The following is a 15,768-nucleotide window of genomic DNA, read 5'->3' on the forward strand; positions in this document are numbered from 1 at the left end:
TTAATTCTTAAAAACAACTCTGAATTGTCCATTAGGAAAATATAAATCAAAACCACAATAAGATCCCACCTCACATACACTTGAATGGCTGTGATAAAAAAGACAGATAACAACTAGAGTTGGTGAGGATGTGGAGAAACGGAGACCCTCATGCATGCTAGTGGAAATGAAAAATGGAACCGATGGAACCACCGCATTGGGAAATAGTTTGGTTGTTCCTGAAAAAGTTAAACATACAGTTACCATGTGGCCCAGCCATTCTACTCCTAGGTACACACCCTAAAGCAATGAAAGCATCTATCCACACAAGAATTCATACAAAAATGTTCATAGCAGCATTATTTGTATTAGACAAAAAGATGAAATAACCCAAATGCCCATCAGTGGATAGACAAAGAGCAGTACACCCACACAACAGGACACTGTTTGACAATGAGAGGGATAAAACACTGGTTCGTGCTACAACATGGATGGACCATGAAAACGTTATGCTAAGGGAAAGACACCAAACACCAAAGGCCACATACTATTTGAGTCCATTTACATGAAATGTTCAAAATAAGCAAATCTATAGAGACAGAAAGTAGATTCGCAGTTCCCAAGGGATGGGAAAACAGGGAATTGAGACTGAATGCCAACAGGTACAGAGTTTCTTTTGGGGTTCATGGAAATATTCTAGAATTAGACAATGGTGGTAGTTGTACAACATAATGAATATACTAAAAATCACTGAATTGTATGCTTTGAAAATGGCAAAGTTTATGTTATGTGAATTATATCTCAATTAAATAAAGACCCAGTGACAGGAGACCCCACAGCCAGTGTTCCACAGCCTTGCTTGCACTCAGATAAGAACAGGACTGGACAGGGGCTCCCCACCTATGGTCCAAGCTCAATAAAACTTTCACACTAACTTCCATTAAAATCTTTGCAAGGAAAATGAATTCTGTATGTGATTCTATCTCCTATCACTGAGACATGTGGTTTGACCAAAAAGTAAATTGACACAGTTACATTGATTGAATTGGAAACATAAACATTGTAAAGAACCTCTGTGTTAAGCTCTCCTGCAGCAGGCACTAAAGTTACACGCCTGCACACGTATATGCAGACCTCTTCCTTCCGCTTCCTGTCCCTCTTCCTCTTTCCCAGGTCCCCAGCAAGGATGTGCTGTTAAAACTCAGCCAAAACCAGGGCGTCACTCCAGACTGTTCCAGTTCCCACATCTGCCTCATCCAAACATCAAATAACTTCCCTATTTAAAAAATAAAGATGTATTCCTTCCTCCCTATGGCCTCATAAAACAAGAAAGAACCAGACATTATGTGCCTCCTGGTGGAGGTACACAACACTACCTATAAGGTAGTCTTGCCAAAGTAAATAGGCCTGAATCCAACCAACAGACCTCTAGATCTAACTACCACTATACAGGAAATACAGCGCCAGAAAAACATGGTAAACGATACCACAGGAATGTAATCAGCAAGTTCCAGACTGTGGGAAACTCTGCTGGACAAGTAACCCAGTTTCTTTTTCTTTTTTAATCCTTACCCAAGGACATTTCTTCATTGCTTTAATGGGGGGGGGGGGGAGGAGGAGGAGGAGGAGGAGGAAGAGAAGAAGGAGAGGAGGTGGAGGATGGGGGAGGAGGAGTGAGGGGGAAAAGAGAGAAGAAAAGAGGAGAGGAGGGGAGAGGAGGGGAGGGGAGGGGAGGGAAGAGAAGAGAAGAGAGAAGGGAAGGAAACATCGATTGGTTGCCTGCAACCTAGGTATGTGCCCTGACTGGGAATCGAACCCATGACCTTTTGGTTATGAGATGATACTCCAACCAATTGAGCCATACTGGCCAGGGCTAACCCAGTTTCTTCACAAACACACTGTGAAAGAAAAAGAGAGAAAAGGGAACCAATAGATTAAAAGATACTTAAGAAACATATCAACCAGTTACAACGGGTGGACATTATTCCAAAGATACTTCATATACCAAATATTTTTAAACAAAGACATTTATGAGATATTTAGGGAAATTTGAACATTGTCTTGGTATTTGATGATACAGTATTAAGAAATTATTTTAATACTTAGGAACACTGATAGTCTTATGTTTTTAAAAAACAGTCCTTACCTCTTATAGTTACATGCTGAAATAATATGTTTTAGATTTGCTCTAAAACAATCCCACAACAGGGAGGACAGTAGGTGTCACGGAGAAAAGAAGAGCCTTAATTTTATAAGGCTCTTAAGCCACTGTGAGTCTGGGTGGTACGTACAGGATGTTTATTACACTATTGTCTTTGCATCTGAACTTTTCCATAGTAAAAAATGTTAAAGGATGAGCCTTCAAAAATGGGCTTGTATATTATCAATAGTAGACAACACTTTTTGAGAGTTATGTTCAAAGCTAACAATGTCACATATATTAATTATAACATCGTCACAACAGCTCTGACACAGGTACTTTTACTAACCTTCTTAGACAGAGGAAGGAGTTGAATATTAAAGATGTTAAGTCACAAAGCTAAGAGATTATAACCTAGTTTTCTCTAACCTCAGACCCCGAGTACTCAGTGAGAGAAGCAGAAACTGCTCTATATACATAGATCAATGTAGAGAACTGTTTACAAGGCATTGAAAGGTATGAAAGGGCAACAAGATGATGGGGGTGAGCTGGAGAAACTAAGCAGACAGAAGGATAACATCCAGAGATCAGAAACTATGAGCCCACAAGCCCACACTCATCAGCGGAGGGGCTGCACCGTCACAGTTAAACTTGTAGCACTGCCACTGAGCAGAAGCCACTGCTCTTGTCTCGTCCTTTCTCCCACATCCCAGTTTCCTACCAGGGTCTCTTACTTGCAGAAGCTAAGAGGAGGCCAGCAGGCCAAGGAAATCTAAAAGATGCCGTTTGTAGACTTCTAGCCTCTCATAATACAAAGGAGAATACGGAAAAGCAGGGATGGAGCTGAGAACCAAGAGACAAAGCACCAGCACAACTACTTTGCTGCTCTTCTTGTCAAGTTACAGTGTCAGATTATAATTGCTTAACCTATGAATCTTCTGGGAAGTTTCACTTTCTTCCTCCCTTCCCCCATTAGAATAGCGGCTACGTGACCATTCAGCACTGAAATGTGCTGGTCCACATCACAGTGCCCAGTAAGTGTAAAATACAAGCTAGACTCCAAAGTCTTAGTTTCACTCACACACACACACACACACACACACACTCCTGAAGACCTGGAAGGTTTAGAGGGACTGTACATTTGTTATACTTACATCAACCCTTTTGATGGTGCATTATCTCCACCTTATGGAGGGGAGTCTTGCAGCTTTTCCAAGGTCACAAAGCTTGTGTAAGGCAGTGCTGACTCTAGCCCTAACCAATGAGCATCTTTCCATCATAGCAGGTTGCCTTTTTGTTGCCACAAAAATTATAGGGAAAGAACTACTGCGAGGTTTGGAAGGACTAGTGATGGGGACAGGACATTGTGGACGCCACTCATTCGCAGAGTCTCCAGCAGTCAGAGCCGACCCAACTGCCCATAACCACAACCAGAAATGACGTGGCACATGTCAAGATGTGCCCCACCTCCAGGTGGTCAGCAAGTCCTCATCTACAAAAAAAATTGTTTTAGAATAAGGACATGATTTAATCAACTTAGCAGGAACTATCTCTTCAAGAAACATACCTCAACTTAAATGAGCTCCCTCCAGCCCCAAACTGGCAAATGGAGCACCTGAAAAATAACAACCGCAATGAGTTGATGTGTCTTAAGAATACGTGCAACCCATAATGATTCTAAGCAAGCAAGCAGAGAAACAAGTAACTAAGAATCATTGTCACCTCAGGAGAATGCTAGGGAATCACCGCATTTTGAGCACTGGAAATTAGAGGAAAGATTCAGGCATTCAATCTGCCTTTCTTACATCAACTGTGTCCCAGGGAAACCAACTAGTTGATGAGAGGACGTTTTTCTTTTCAGCGACATTCCAGCTAATGAGTGAAGGATAAATGATGGAACAAGAGTAGTACCATTTTATACCCCTAACGATGGATATGAGCATGATCGACTGTCAATACTGGCGAGCGCATCAAGCAAAAAGAAAACTACAGACTTTGTGTTTCCTAATGTGAGAACACAGTATCATCTAAAATATATTCTTGCCCCACTCCCACCCCCTAAAACCTAGCAAAATCTGAGCAAAGCCCTAAATCTAACCCCAGGTTTTTAGCAAACATATAAGGCTGGGAAACATGTTAGGCACACTCCAGGAATACAAAGAGTAAAACGCAGATGAGGGTAACAGCTGCAGAGCAAACGGCCCAGGGTCCTCAACAAACGGACTGTAGGTGAAAGGAGAGGCACACAGAGATACAGAGAGACTTAAAAGACATGTTAACCAATCACAAAGAGTGAACCTTATTTGGATACCAACAAGCTAAAAACTAGTAAGACAATTAGAAAAGTGTGATTGATATCAAGTACAGTTGCAGCTACGCACTGAATGTTTGTCACCGTCCCTTCTCAATTTATATGTTGACTCCTCACCCCCAGTGTGATGGTGCTAGGAGGGGAAGGCCTTTGGGAGGTGATTAGGTCACAAGAGCAGAGTCCTTAGGAAATGGACAAGTGAGGACATAGTGAGAAGACTGTGAATTTTCTGAAAAAAAAATTCTCTGAAAAAAATTCTCAGGTCCTAACCAGACACCAGACCTGCTGGCTCCTTAACCTCGGACTTCCCAGCCTCCGGAATTGTGAGAAGCATATTTCTGTTCTTTGTAAGTCACCCAGTCTATGGTATCTTTGTTATAGCAGCCCAGACTGACTAAGATGGTAGTTATTAAATTTTTTGATGTATAATGGTTTTACAATGTAAAAACAGAGAACTATTAAGAGTTGAAAGATGCACGCTGAAATATCCGTCAGGCCACTCGAGCTCCCTGCACCCCAGCTCTCTCACCGGGCCCCAGAGCCCTCGCCCCCTCAGAGCACCAACGATCACTTAGGACCATTACCCCGTGAGGGAGCTTCACGGGTTCTTCCTCCTCTGCTTCATCACCCTCCAATTAGCTCGCTTCTCCCAAAGGATGCATGAACAGAAGAAATACTAGTTCTAATTTAACTTTATGTTTCTCTCAAAGCAATACTGTTTCAACATTGTAAATATATTCTAGCTATATAATTGGCTACACACTTTTTGGGGCTAACCTGAAAACCCAAATGCCATGTAGAACATGGTTTCTTGTGAAAATCCTCTCCTGATACCCACTAGGGGCCTTACAAAGCATATTTTTGTCACATCACCTGAATAGGAAAGTGAGGGTTGCCTTTTACATTAATTCAAAGCAGTTTCTGATTTTTTTTTAATTCAAAATCAACATCTTTGACACACAGAAGAGGTTGTAGGCTTTTACCCTACCTCCTTCTCCCTTCTAGGAAACCTCAACGAAGGGGAGGGGAGAAGGTGTCTGCAACACATGTCCCTGTCACGTCTATTAGAAGCAAGAACAGGGGACCACACTGCCCTGGCCTCACCAGCCCCTCCAAAAGGATAAAGATCCCATGATCAGCATCCCAACGGGCCAGATTGCTGCAGAGAAAGGTGCTGAGGTTTGGACAGCTCATAGAAGTTTCCACATGTGACTGAGCAGATGAACAGAGAGGCTGACCACAGGGACAGGAAAGCCTGTGTGGGGAGGGGGGTGTCCCACGGGTCCCAGAACGGGCTTTGCAGACACAGCCTCACAGATTTGGGAGGAAGAAGACAGAAAGCCTCATGCAAACTTGTCTGCCGGAGTCTGTGCCGGCACTACTTCCCACAACGGCTCCGTATGGACGTGATGCACTCTGGGAGAGTCATGTTAACCAGTGCTGGCCTGCCCTTGACAAAGCCAGGTTTTGCTCTCATCTTTGTTTGGCCATCACTGTGCTGGGTATCGCTCTCTCGGGGGAACTCTGGTGGGGGAGGGGAGATAGCATAGACAGTTTCTATTAGACTATGAGGAAAAGAAGAAACTTTTACTTCCAGCCAAGGCTCAGCTCAAAACCCTATTGAATTTTCTGAAACATGAATTTTCTGAATTGGTGAAATGGCCTTTGCTTTACTCACAGTTGCCCAGTTTCTGAGCCAAGACTGTCGTTGGTTTCTTAAGCTCAAAGTGAAGATGAGTCTCATGTGTTGCTTAAGTTTCTTGCCCTCTTGACCTGGTGCTGTCCTCTCAGTGTGGCCATTGCTCTTGCTTGAAACTCTCTCTGCAAAAGCCTGGAGTGGACAAAAGCCCCACCTACCCTGCTCTGAATTTGTCATTACCTTCCAGGTCCAAAGCTTTGATGTTATTTGTGCTTCTGATGTCAGAAAACAGCACACATTTTCTTTTATATGTGTTACCCTGTGTGACTACTTGCTAGAAACACTCTCATGTGTATTCCTGTAGAAATTCTCAAAACTCAGGGTCTTCTCTCAGTTTTGTGACTGAATCCCTGTAGCTAATCATTACACCTTCCTCTCTGAGAGAGAAAAAGGCTTGTATACTCACAGTGTATCATTCTCCTAACCACAGACTTCATCTGACAGCACCTGAAATGCAGCGACATAGAAACAACCGAGTTTATGCAAAATGGCTTTAAGCCCAATGGTAGACCAAGGCTTCGGGTCAGAGATTTACACCAAAGAAGAATTCCACATGGAGCCACCGCCAGTTACCACCAAGGCCCTAACCTCCAAAGCTCTGTGCAGGCCCAGCAGTCATGGAACTGAAACCCCATCCTGGGCCTTTGACTGGTGACATCTGACCATGTCATCGCCTTTGGAAACACAGCTGATGCAGACCAACACTTTGTCTGCAACAGCAGTTTTCAAAGCGTCAGGATAATGCACATGTCTCCACAAACCTAGTTAGTCACCTACATTGGCCAAATCTATCCACTTGCAAGTTGGACACATTTGCCAATAAAAAATAATTACATGTTTCAAAAATATCTACATCTAAATAACCAACATCTCATTTTAATTACCCAAACAGAAAATGATGGCAACCACAGGGTTATTAGCAGGTAATATTTGTATAATATTTACAATGTACCAAGTTCTGTGTTCAGTGAAAATAATGATACGTTTTGGCAAAGCCTTAATTTTATATGCATTTTACATTCTCCACTCATCTCAAAGCAACACTCCAGTTGAAGCTAATAGAAGGGCAACAGTGGATATGGAAGACGGAAAACCTCACCCACAGGCCTCCTAATTGTCCCCACTCTCTGACCCTTTTTGCCTCCTCCTGCTCTACATAACTCTGCAGCTCCAGTGCCAGCCTTGGGCCCGCAGGCCTGTGTGAGCAGCCATGGAGCTCAATGGATAAGGCCCTTGAAGTTCAATTCACAAAAACTTGTATGCAAATTTCAGCCCTCACCTCCAGCAATTTATTCTACTTCTTGCAGCCTCATTTTCTCATTTGTAAAATGGGAATAAGAATTTGTAGTTCATAGTGTTTTATGTAGATTAGGTGAAAGAATGCATATAAAGTGCTCTGCAAATAGTAATATTATTATACCTACTCTACATACCTTGTTGCAAAATGTACAAACTATACACGGATCATCTTGGAAGCAAGAGATAACCACAAAGTCTTCTTTTTCTCATTGATGGATTATCCAAAAGTAAAATTGTTGCCTGATTTTTATAGCAATCACATGCTTCTAAATTATTTTTCTGTGCACGGTCCCTAATGAGGCAGAAAGGAAGAGGTGAAAGAAGCTGATGATAAAGAGTAAAGCATCAAAATTCTGAATAAAAGCTCGCTTTTATTGGTCAATGAAAGAAGAGAGAAAATGGAGAAGAACTAGCAAAATAAAATCTAAATTAACCTATATTACAACTTGTTAAAAAGCAATGTTTGTATTAAAACATAGACACTACTAAGACTTCTACTGTAAGATAAAGGCAAGCCCTATTTTTAAAAATGAACTCCTGAACACACTTGAATATTTTTAAGTGTTTTAGATATATTATTTATAGAAAATATCAGCTTGTAAACTTATGGGGAATGTAGAGTAAAGGCAGAGAGAGCAGGAAAGTACATATCGAGCAAAAATGTGATGAGCCGGATAAGTTAATATACTGCTTAGGGCAGTTCCCACTTAGGAAGAGGCTTTCTCTCCCCACCCCTACCTCTGGGACCTGAGGTCCTGGGCACAGGGAAATGATAGAAACACGTCTGTTAAGGACTGAATGTTTGTGTCCCCCCAGGTTCCTACGCTGCAGCCCTAACCTTTACAACATCTGGAGGTGAGACCTTTGGGAGGTAAGCACGTTTAGATGAGCTCATGAGGGTGGGGGCCCTTGATGGGGCATCTTTATAGGAAGAGAAAGAGACCAGAACTTGCTTGCTCTCTGCCATGTAAAGAGGACCATCTGCAAGCCAGAAAGAGTGTTCTCATGAGGCACAGAATCTGCCAGCACCTTGATCTTGGACTTCTCAGCTTCCAAAACAGTGAGGAATAGAGGTCTACTGTATAAGTCCCCCTGTTTATGGTATTTCGGTACAGCGGCCCGAGCTGACTAAGAAAAGCCTGAGCAGAGTCAGCATGGAAAGTGTACTGAAGAGATTTGTTTTGAAGAATAACTTGGAGGACTTCAAACAAGAGAGCTGGACATATTTTTATGTCATGAGTCATTAAACAAATAAGAAACATAAACAATAAATTAAGTGACCATTAAAAATGCCATTATTTTAAACAATCATCAAAAGTGTTCATCTCAATTTGAGCTTACCAGGGTATCTCTAATGATTCTGACCATCTTAAACACTTGTTACAGAGAGGCTTCCGGGGTATGGTCAGGATGTTCCCATCCTGCTCTTGAAAACCTCCACCAGTGGGTTCCCTGGCCCTCTGGCTTCCAGATGTGTTTGGCCAAAGGGAGGCACCAGCCTGGCTGGAGATGGATGAAAGGGAGGACAGTGAGATGGGAAGTGTTCCCTCGCTTGGCTCCCGGCTCCCTGGCCAGGCCGCAGCCTCCAATTGCTGCGTTCCTTCAGATCACAGCTTGTGCGCTCTTCCCTACCCCACAGGTTTGGCTTCTCGGGTCCCCATGGCCATTCCCTCCTGTTTTCTAGGTTCTCCTTTTCAGTCCTAGGGTGCTTCAGCAGCATTCGATGACTTTCTTTCATCCTGCTAACACTTCTGAAACAGTCACTAGATTCATTGTCAACTAAACCCTTGTGGATACGCACTCCGTTCCTGTCCAGACTCTATCTGATCGGGCGTAAGAAGGCCTGATTGGTTCCTCTTGCCTCACCCAGGTCAGGTGTCTGCAGCAGGCCCCGGGCTCTTCACACTCGGGGAGAACCCCAAACCCCCAAACAGAACAAAGTAAATAGCTTCTGTTCCCCAATTAGAAGTCTCTACCTAGTTTGAAAACTGTCACCTTTGCTGAATCCCTGAATTCCATATTTACTTGCCTACCTGGATCCAAAGTACCCACCTGCTCCCCACAGTTCTGCTGGTTTTCCAGACTCTGGACTCTGTCGTCCCACCTGGTTCTGTAGGGCTCCCTCCTTCCCTCCTATTCTGAGTCCTGGCCTTGACTCTTCACCAGCCTGGTGCTACAAGACCTGCCCTGCCCTCACCAGCATGTTGTGTCCTGCCTGGTGGGCACCAGGGTGGGATTTCAGCAGAGAAGTATCACCTCTGAAAAGTTAGCAGTGTGCACTATGCTACTTTCTGTTTTGAGGACTTATTTAACAAAGTCAAATGGCAGAATTATCTGATAGGGCTTAGAAATTAATGTAACTACTAAAGAAAACAGTGAAAATTAAGAAAATTTGCTCACTGGCTATGATTACTGTGCTGGGAAACAGAGGAGGGACTAAATTGTGATAAAATGAGCTATGGCAGAAAGTAAATTTGGATCTTACTAAATCAACTTACAAGACTTCCTTGGGTAAAGGAAGGAATGGAGCATAAGGTTACTAAACCTTATGCTCCATTTTAAAATGAAAAATAATGGTGAAAAGTCTATCAAGAACTCCATGAGTTGCGAACGGAGCAGGAGTCTGGGCTGTGTCGTGTGAGTCCCCATTTTAAGCTCTTCCCTCTCCTTGCAACTTCCCATCCTGCAGGACGCGGCTCCAGCAGGCAGAGGCACAGGAGGGTCTTCGATGGCCGAGCGAGACATCAGCACCTGCACACCCCTGAAGACCCTGAGGGGAAGTTGAACCTCAAGAACCCAGAGTGGGCTACATGGTCCAGCGCTCTCCGCACTTAACAGACTTTCCAGCCAGTCTTGGAGGCTCAGGGTTTGATTGACTTCATGAGTGGAGATGGCAGGGCTATGACTAAGTACCTCCAAGACATGCAATGTGGTGCCACACACTCTGCCAGAGGTGGTCCCACCTAATTCATCTGTTAGCATACTGTCAGTTCAATGCATTTAAAAGCAGTGGTTTTCAAAGTGTGGTCCCCAGATCAACAACACTAGCATCTTTTGGAAGCTTGTCAGAAATCCAGTTCCTCAGGCCCCACCCAAAATCTACTAAATCAGAAACTGGAGTTTGGGGCCAGAATCTGTATTTTAACAAGACTTCCGAGTGATTCTCATGTATACTAAGGACTTTCAGAGCAAAACTGACATTTGTCAAAACAATTCTACCCCTCCCCTAAATAAAAATCTCAATTATTTACCATAAGGTCAGAAAAATATCTATTGATTTTCCTTTTGTATGTAGTTAACTCTGGGACACCGTGGGACAGATAACATAGAAGTCATTAATCATTGGCTTAGACACACTCTTTGCAACAAGCTCACTGTCCTCTTCAGGCTTTGCTCACCAGACTGCATGGATACTCCCTGAATGGCTCACGCGTGCCTACAACAGAGACTGGCACAAACACTGGCTCAGTGCACAAGTCACTATGATGAGTGGAGGAGAAAGGGAGAATTGGCGGGGATGTCTATCAGCATGAAATCCTTTGAAAATAACAACCCCCAGTGCCTGAGCCACACAACAGTTAACCTGCGTAGGAATGGCTGACAGCTGACTGTGTGTCCATAAAGACTTTCTACAACTGGCCGCCTAGTCTCACATGCCTCCCAGCTGCAACAGCTGGTATGAGAACAGATTTGTAAGAATCCTCGCATCTTCCCAGAGAGAGGTTCAACCATCTCCTCTGAGGATCCCTGAGCAAGAATTACAAAACTGGCACCGTGTCAGGAGTGAGCGTTCTGCAGGATTCTCCTCTTAGAGTACTCTTTGTGAAAAGGCAAACGAGAGGGAGGCAAATTGTCAGGAAGTTGCGTTTTTACAGCAACTGGGGGACAAATCTAACTTCTTACCAGAAATGGAAACCCATATGATATCATTGTACTGCATATGAATTATTAATGTTGACTTTTTTTTGTAAATTAGGTATTCAGGAAGGTTCCCATTGACATCATATTTGACATCATAATGCTTCATCATTCTAAAAGCTTAATGAGATGAATTATTGCTAGAAAAGAGAGAGAGAGAGAGATCAAGTACACATTTTTGCACTCTGGGGAATACCAGAGACAGAGTAAATAATGAGGATATGGTTTATAATTCATGTACAAAGAGGAAATTTAGAAAAACGATTACAACCCACTACCGTACACAGGAACAGACAGCAAGGACTTTATTTTCCCACTTGAGTGTTTTAGGAAAGGGGCGTGCAGGAGGCCGTGACTAGCAACTATCTCAGACCCCTAAGGTGTAAGAAATCTCAGTCTAAAAAGAAATAAAGGTAAGGATTTTATAAAATTACCTTAACCACAAAAAAGTATAGAACACGTTGAAGACTGAAAAAAATAACATAATACTGCATCATAAGTCCTGGCAGTATACTATTAAATATATTAAAGTAATTCTGTAATAATAATGCTGTAGGTTTTATATAAATAATAATTCTAGTCTTGTATTTAATTTCAAATCTACAGTTTTTGAGATTCACACATGTAAATTAGTGCTGACTCACTAATCCAGAAGTTTCATTCCTAGTAATAGCTTGGAACGAATTAAGCTCTTGTTTGGAAATCTTGTTGATAAAGCAAAGCGAGTTAAATTCCAATCCAGGTCAAGACTTTCAACACTTCAGCCAAGTAGCAATGATGTTTATAAAAGTTTATACTAGCTGCTAATAATTTGGACTCACTTTCCATCCAGTTTTTACTCCATTTGGTCTCTAAGGAGCCTCTTGAGGGAAGTATTAAAACATAGGGAATGAATTCATTCATTATTCTTTCTCTCATTGAACAAACATGGAGTACCCAGAGTTGCCAGGTACTAAATTGGAAATCCTGCTCCTCTGAAGGGCAAAACACACAGTTTCTCCAAGGCACCAAGAAAAGCATCAAAATTCCTAAGTTGTCACCATTCGGAACTACTGCTTCATGTCATCAAATTTCCTTTCAACGAGAAGGCAGAAAGGATACTCTTTACTGATAACATCCCAATTTAATTATTTCACCAATATAAAATGGTATTCCCCTGAATACCCCTGAATAGTGCTAACTTTACGTGAACCGGTGTGTCAAACAAAACAAAACAAAAACTTGACCAAAGAAAAACAGTGTTCAGCACATGCTTCCATAACAAATGCTCATTGGGGAGGCTGCACTGCCATGTATCCAGGTCTCTGGTCTTTGGAAATTCCATCGCAACATGGTCCACTTTCAAAAGCTAGGAAAGAAAGCTTATACTTGGCAATATAGTAGGTGCTCAATAAATGATGGTTTTTATTATGATTATATTATATTGCATTATATAATTATTACCAAAGAAATCCTACAACTATAACTAGCCACCCAGTTACTCTTCATGTTACAAAACCAGATGCAGCTAAAATAAGTTCACTAAAAGAAGCTTTTGGTCTTCCAGACTGAAGCCAGCACGGGCAGTCCTTGTCTTCACCCCTCCACTGAGAACTAGGAGTCTCCTCACACAAGGTCAATTTTTGAACAACTTTTCAAGTATCAAACATACAGTCGTGGATTGGCTCCTGGTACTGCACTGACCATGTACAAGCTATGATTCTATCTAACATTAAGAGTCATGGAGGTGTCCTTTTCCCCTCTGCACAAGGGGTCGTACCATTGTCATTCTGTTTGCTACACAGATAACGGGCCCAGTGGCCAGATTAACACAATGAAAATCCTGTTGGATTTAATAGTATTTGGGGAACATACAGAAGGGCACTATTTTCTTCTGCATTTAAGAAATATCTAGCGACTGCTTTAATCATTTAAACAATTTTCTCCACTTCCTCACAATTCCACCCTCCTAAAAAATGAGATGCATGTGCAGAATCTTCACAGTCAGACAGCTGCCCTGCACTGGAAACTCATTCCCCTCTCTCAGCTCCCCTGACCCTTCAAACTCAGGGCAGGTTCCCTCAGTTATGTCCAGGGTGCAGCCAACCCAAACAAGGGATAAACAACAGGTTCCACTCTGATTCTCTTCCTCCGTTTTCTTCCTAGGTTTCCCAGCAAACACACCCTCATTCATTCACAAAGCCCCACCGCCTGCTTCAAAGGCTCCATGCACCTGGGCTGCTTTCCCCAGGTAAAAATTGTAATGGGAGTAACTAGGGTAACCTTGCACCCGGTCTGCACCATTCACCTACGAGACACGCAAATCTGAGCCCGTGCTCAGATTTCATTCAATCCAACTCGCCACCCCTCCTCTCGCATTAACCAAGTCACGGCCTTCCTCCCCTCAGTGAAAACCCGACCAGCCCGCGGCTTCCCACTGCGCTTCCTTCTCCACCCATATCCCCAGAACCAGCTCCCAGGATCCCTCCACGCATCTTTTCGGCTCTGATTTCCTGCACCCTCATCACCCTCACAAATGAAAAGTAAACTCCTCCTTAGTGACAACCGCCCCAACCCCACCGCATCACGACCACTCAACTCCGCTGGAGCCCCCTACCCGTGCAAACTGGACAGACGGGGCGGACGGCCCCCCACCAGCTTGTGCCTGTGCCTTGCGTTTACCTTGACGTTGGAGTAGTTGGTCTGGGTCTCGGCCTCCGCGCTGCTGCAGCAGTGGCGCCTCCGGCCCCTGCAGGTGGTCCCCGTGGGGGCCGCAGAGTCGGTGCTGCTGCCACTGCCCAGCTCTGCGCGGCGGGCCCTACGGACCCGAGCGGCGCTGGGGGGTCCGGACGCGCGGCTCCGGGGTACGGCGTCGGCGGCGTCGGTCTGGACGAAGAGGCCGGGCTGGGGGGCTGCGGGGCCCTGCGACACGCTGGTGATATGGCAGGGCGAGTTGGATTCGTCCGAGTCCCGACAGTAGATCACGCCGCTCTGCGAAACGTGGATGCTGGGGGCGCAGCCCATCCCTTGGCCGGGCTCCCCCGCGCGCCCGTCCGCGCCCCCGGCGCCCGGACCCAGCGCACCCGCGGCCACCTGCAGTGAGGGGGCGGGCGCCTCGGCAGCGGTGGCAGCACCCGGACTGCGCGCCACCCCCCGGCCTGTCTGGCCGTCGCTCCGTCGGGCTCGCCGCGGTGCCCCCAGCCGAGCCTCCGGGGGCCGCGCGCGTCACCCCAACTTTCCCTTCTGGGCCATCTTCCTCGCTGAGCGGGGAGGCGCGCACACACAGCGCCCCGCGCGCACCGGCAGCCGCCACCCTCCCAACCGCGGCGCCCCAAACACGCTCCCCGCGCCTCCGCCTTCCCCTCCTCCCTCGACTCAGCCCGCGCCGCCGCCCAGCTCCACCTCGCCCGGCTCCCGCGCTCGTGACCCCCGGGCCAGGGCGCCCGCCCGCCGGCCTGCCTCTTCTTTCCCCACTTTCAGTCCACGCGCGTCCTCCTCCCTCCTCAGGTGCCCTCGCTCCCAGCCGCCGCTGCTCCGGCCCTACGGCGCCCCTCCGCCCCGCCCGCCGCTCCCCAGCTCTCCTGGGCTGGGCGAGCGTGCCCGCCGCCAGGCTCCGTCCACTGAGCGCCAGTGCGCGGCCGCCGGCACCACGCCTCGGCGCCCTCCCCTCCGCCTCCGCTGTCCAGCAGCCTCGTCCCTTCCGCACCCATCCTGGGGCCGCCGTCCAGTGCCCCAGCCCCTCTTCCCCTCGCGGCATACACCTGGGGCCGCGCCCGGAGGGGCGGTGTAGAGTGGGGAGCGCCGCAATAAGCCTTCCACCGACACGTTGTAACACATCCCTGAGCAAAACATCAGGACGCCATCCCGAAACAGTAGGGTCCCTACAGCCCGAGCCCACCCACCCGAACTGGGCACCTCCCAGTACGCTCTGAGAGTCAGGGAAAGACCTCCCGCCTCCGCAGTTCCCCCTTCCGTTCTGAGGACCGAGTGGGATGGAGACTACTAGAGACTTCTGAGGAAGTCCATTCCATGTCCACTCATCGTCTGCAGGTCCGCGCCCAGGGACGGGAGGCCCTACGGAGGAAGGAACACTTAAACACACCAGTTCGTTCCCCTAAGGTCCAAGGAAAGAAGAGAAAGAAGCTCTCCGTGTGGTTCTCGGCTTTGTCTTCCAGAACCTTCACCACTTTCTTGGGTGTCACTAAAGATTCACCCCGGCTTCTACCCCATCCAGCCTCCCGTTGTCAACTGCTTTTCCTCACACTCTGGGCAGGGCAGTCAAACTGCCTTCCATCCCTCCGGCGAGCCGCACAGTGCAGACTTCACTCAAGGAGAAGAACACCTTTAGAAGCAAGGCTGATTTTCATTCTCCCCCGATAGGAACTCTGGGTTAGAACTGCAAGGCAACACTGCCCATTTTTCATCAGGTCTTTGGGTGATTCC

The 15,768-nt window shown here is 45.9% G+C and overlaps 1 protein-coding gene across 5 annotated transcripts in view; it reads right to left on the reverse strand.

Moving 5' to 3' along the window:
* The window catches only part of PDE8B (phosphodiesterase 8B), a 221,756-nt gene that overhangs the window by 180,570 nt on the left and 25,418 nt on the right, over positions 1 to 15,768 (reverse strand). For 2 of the 5 annotated variants that reach the window (XM_045847825.1, XM_045847824.1), the window contains exon 2: positions 14,008 to 14,316. The exons of 2 other annotated variants lie outside the window; for them this stretch is intronic. In XM_045847825.1, coding sequence (XP_045703781.1) covers positions 14,008 to 14,316 — 309 coding nt within the window. Of the gene's footprint in view, positions 1 to 3,686; positions 3,735 to 14,007; positions 14,317 to 15,768 lie in introns of all 5 variants that reach the window. One more of the 5 variants, XM_045847828.1, reaches the window with a different exon arrangement.

Source organism: Phyllostomus hastatus, unplaced genomic scaffold (assembly GCF_019186645.2).
Source record: "Phyllostomus hastatus isolate PE091 unplaced genomic scaffold, TTU_PhHast_1.1 phas_contig_58, whole genome shotgun sequence".
Classification (NCBI taxonomy): domain Eukaryota; kingdom Metazoa; phylum Chordata; class Mammalia; order Chiroptera; family Phyllostomidae; genus Phyllostomus; species Phyllostomus hastatus.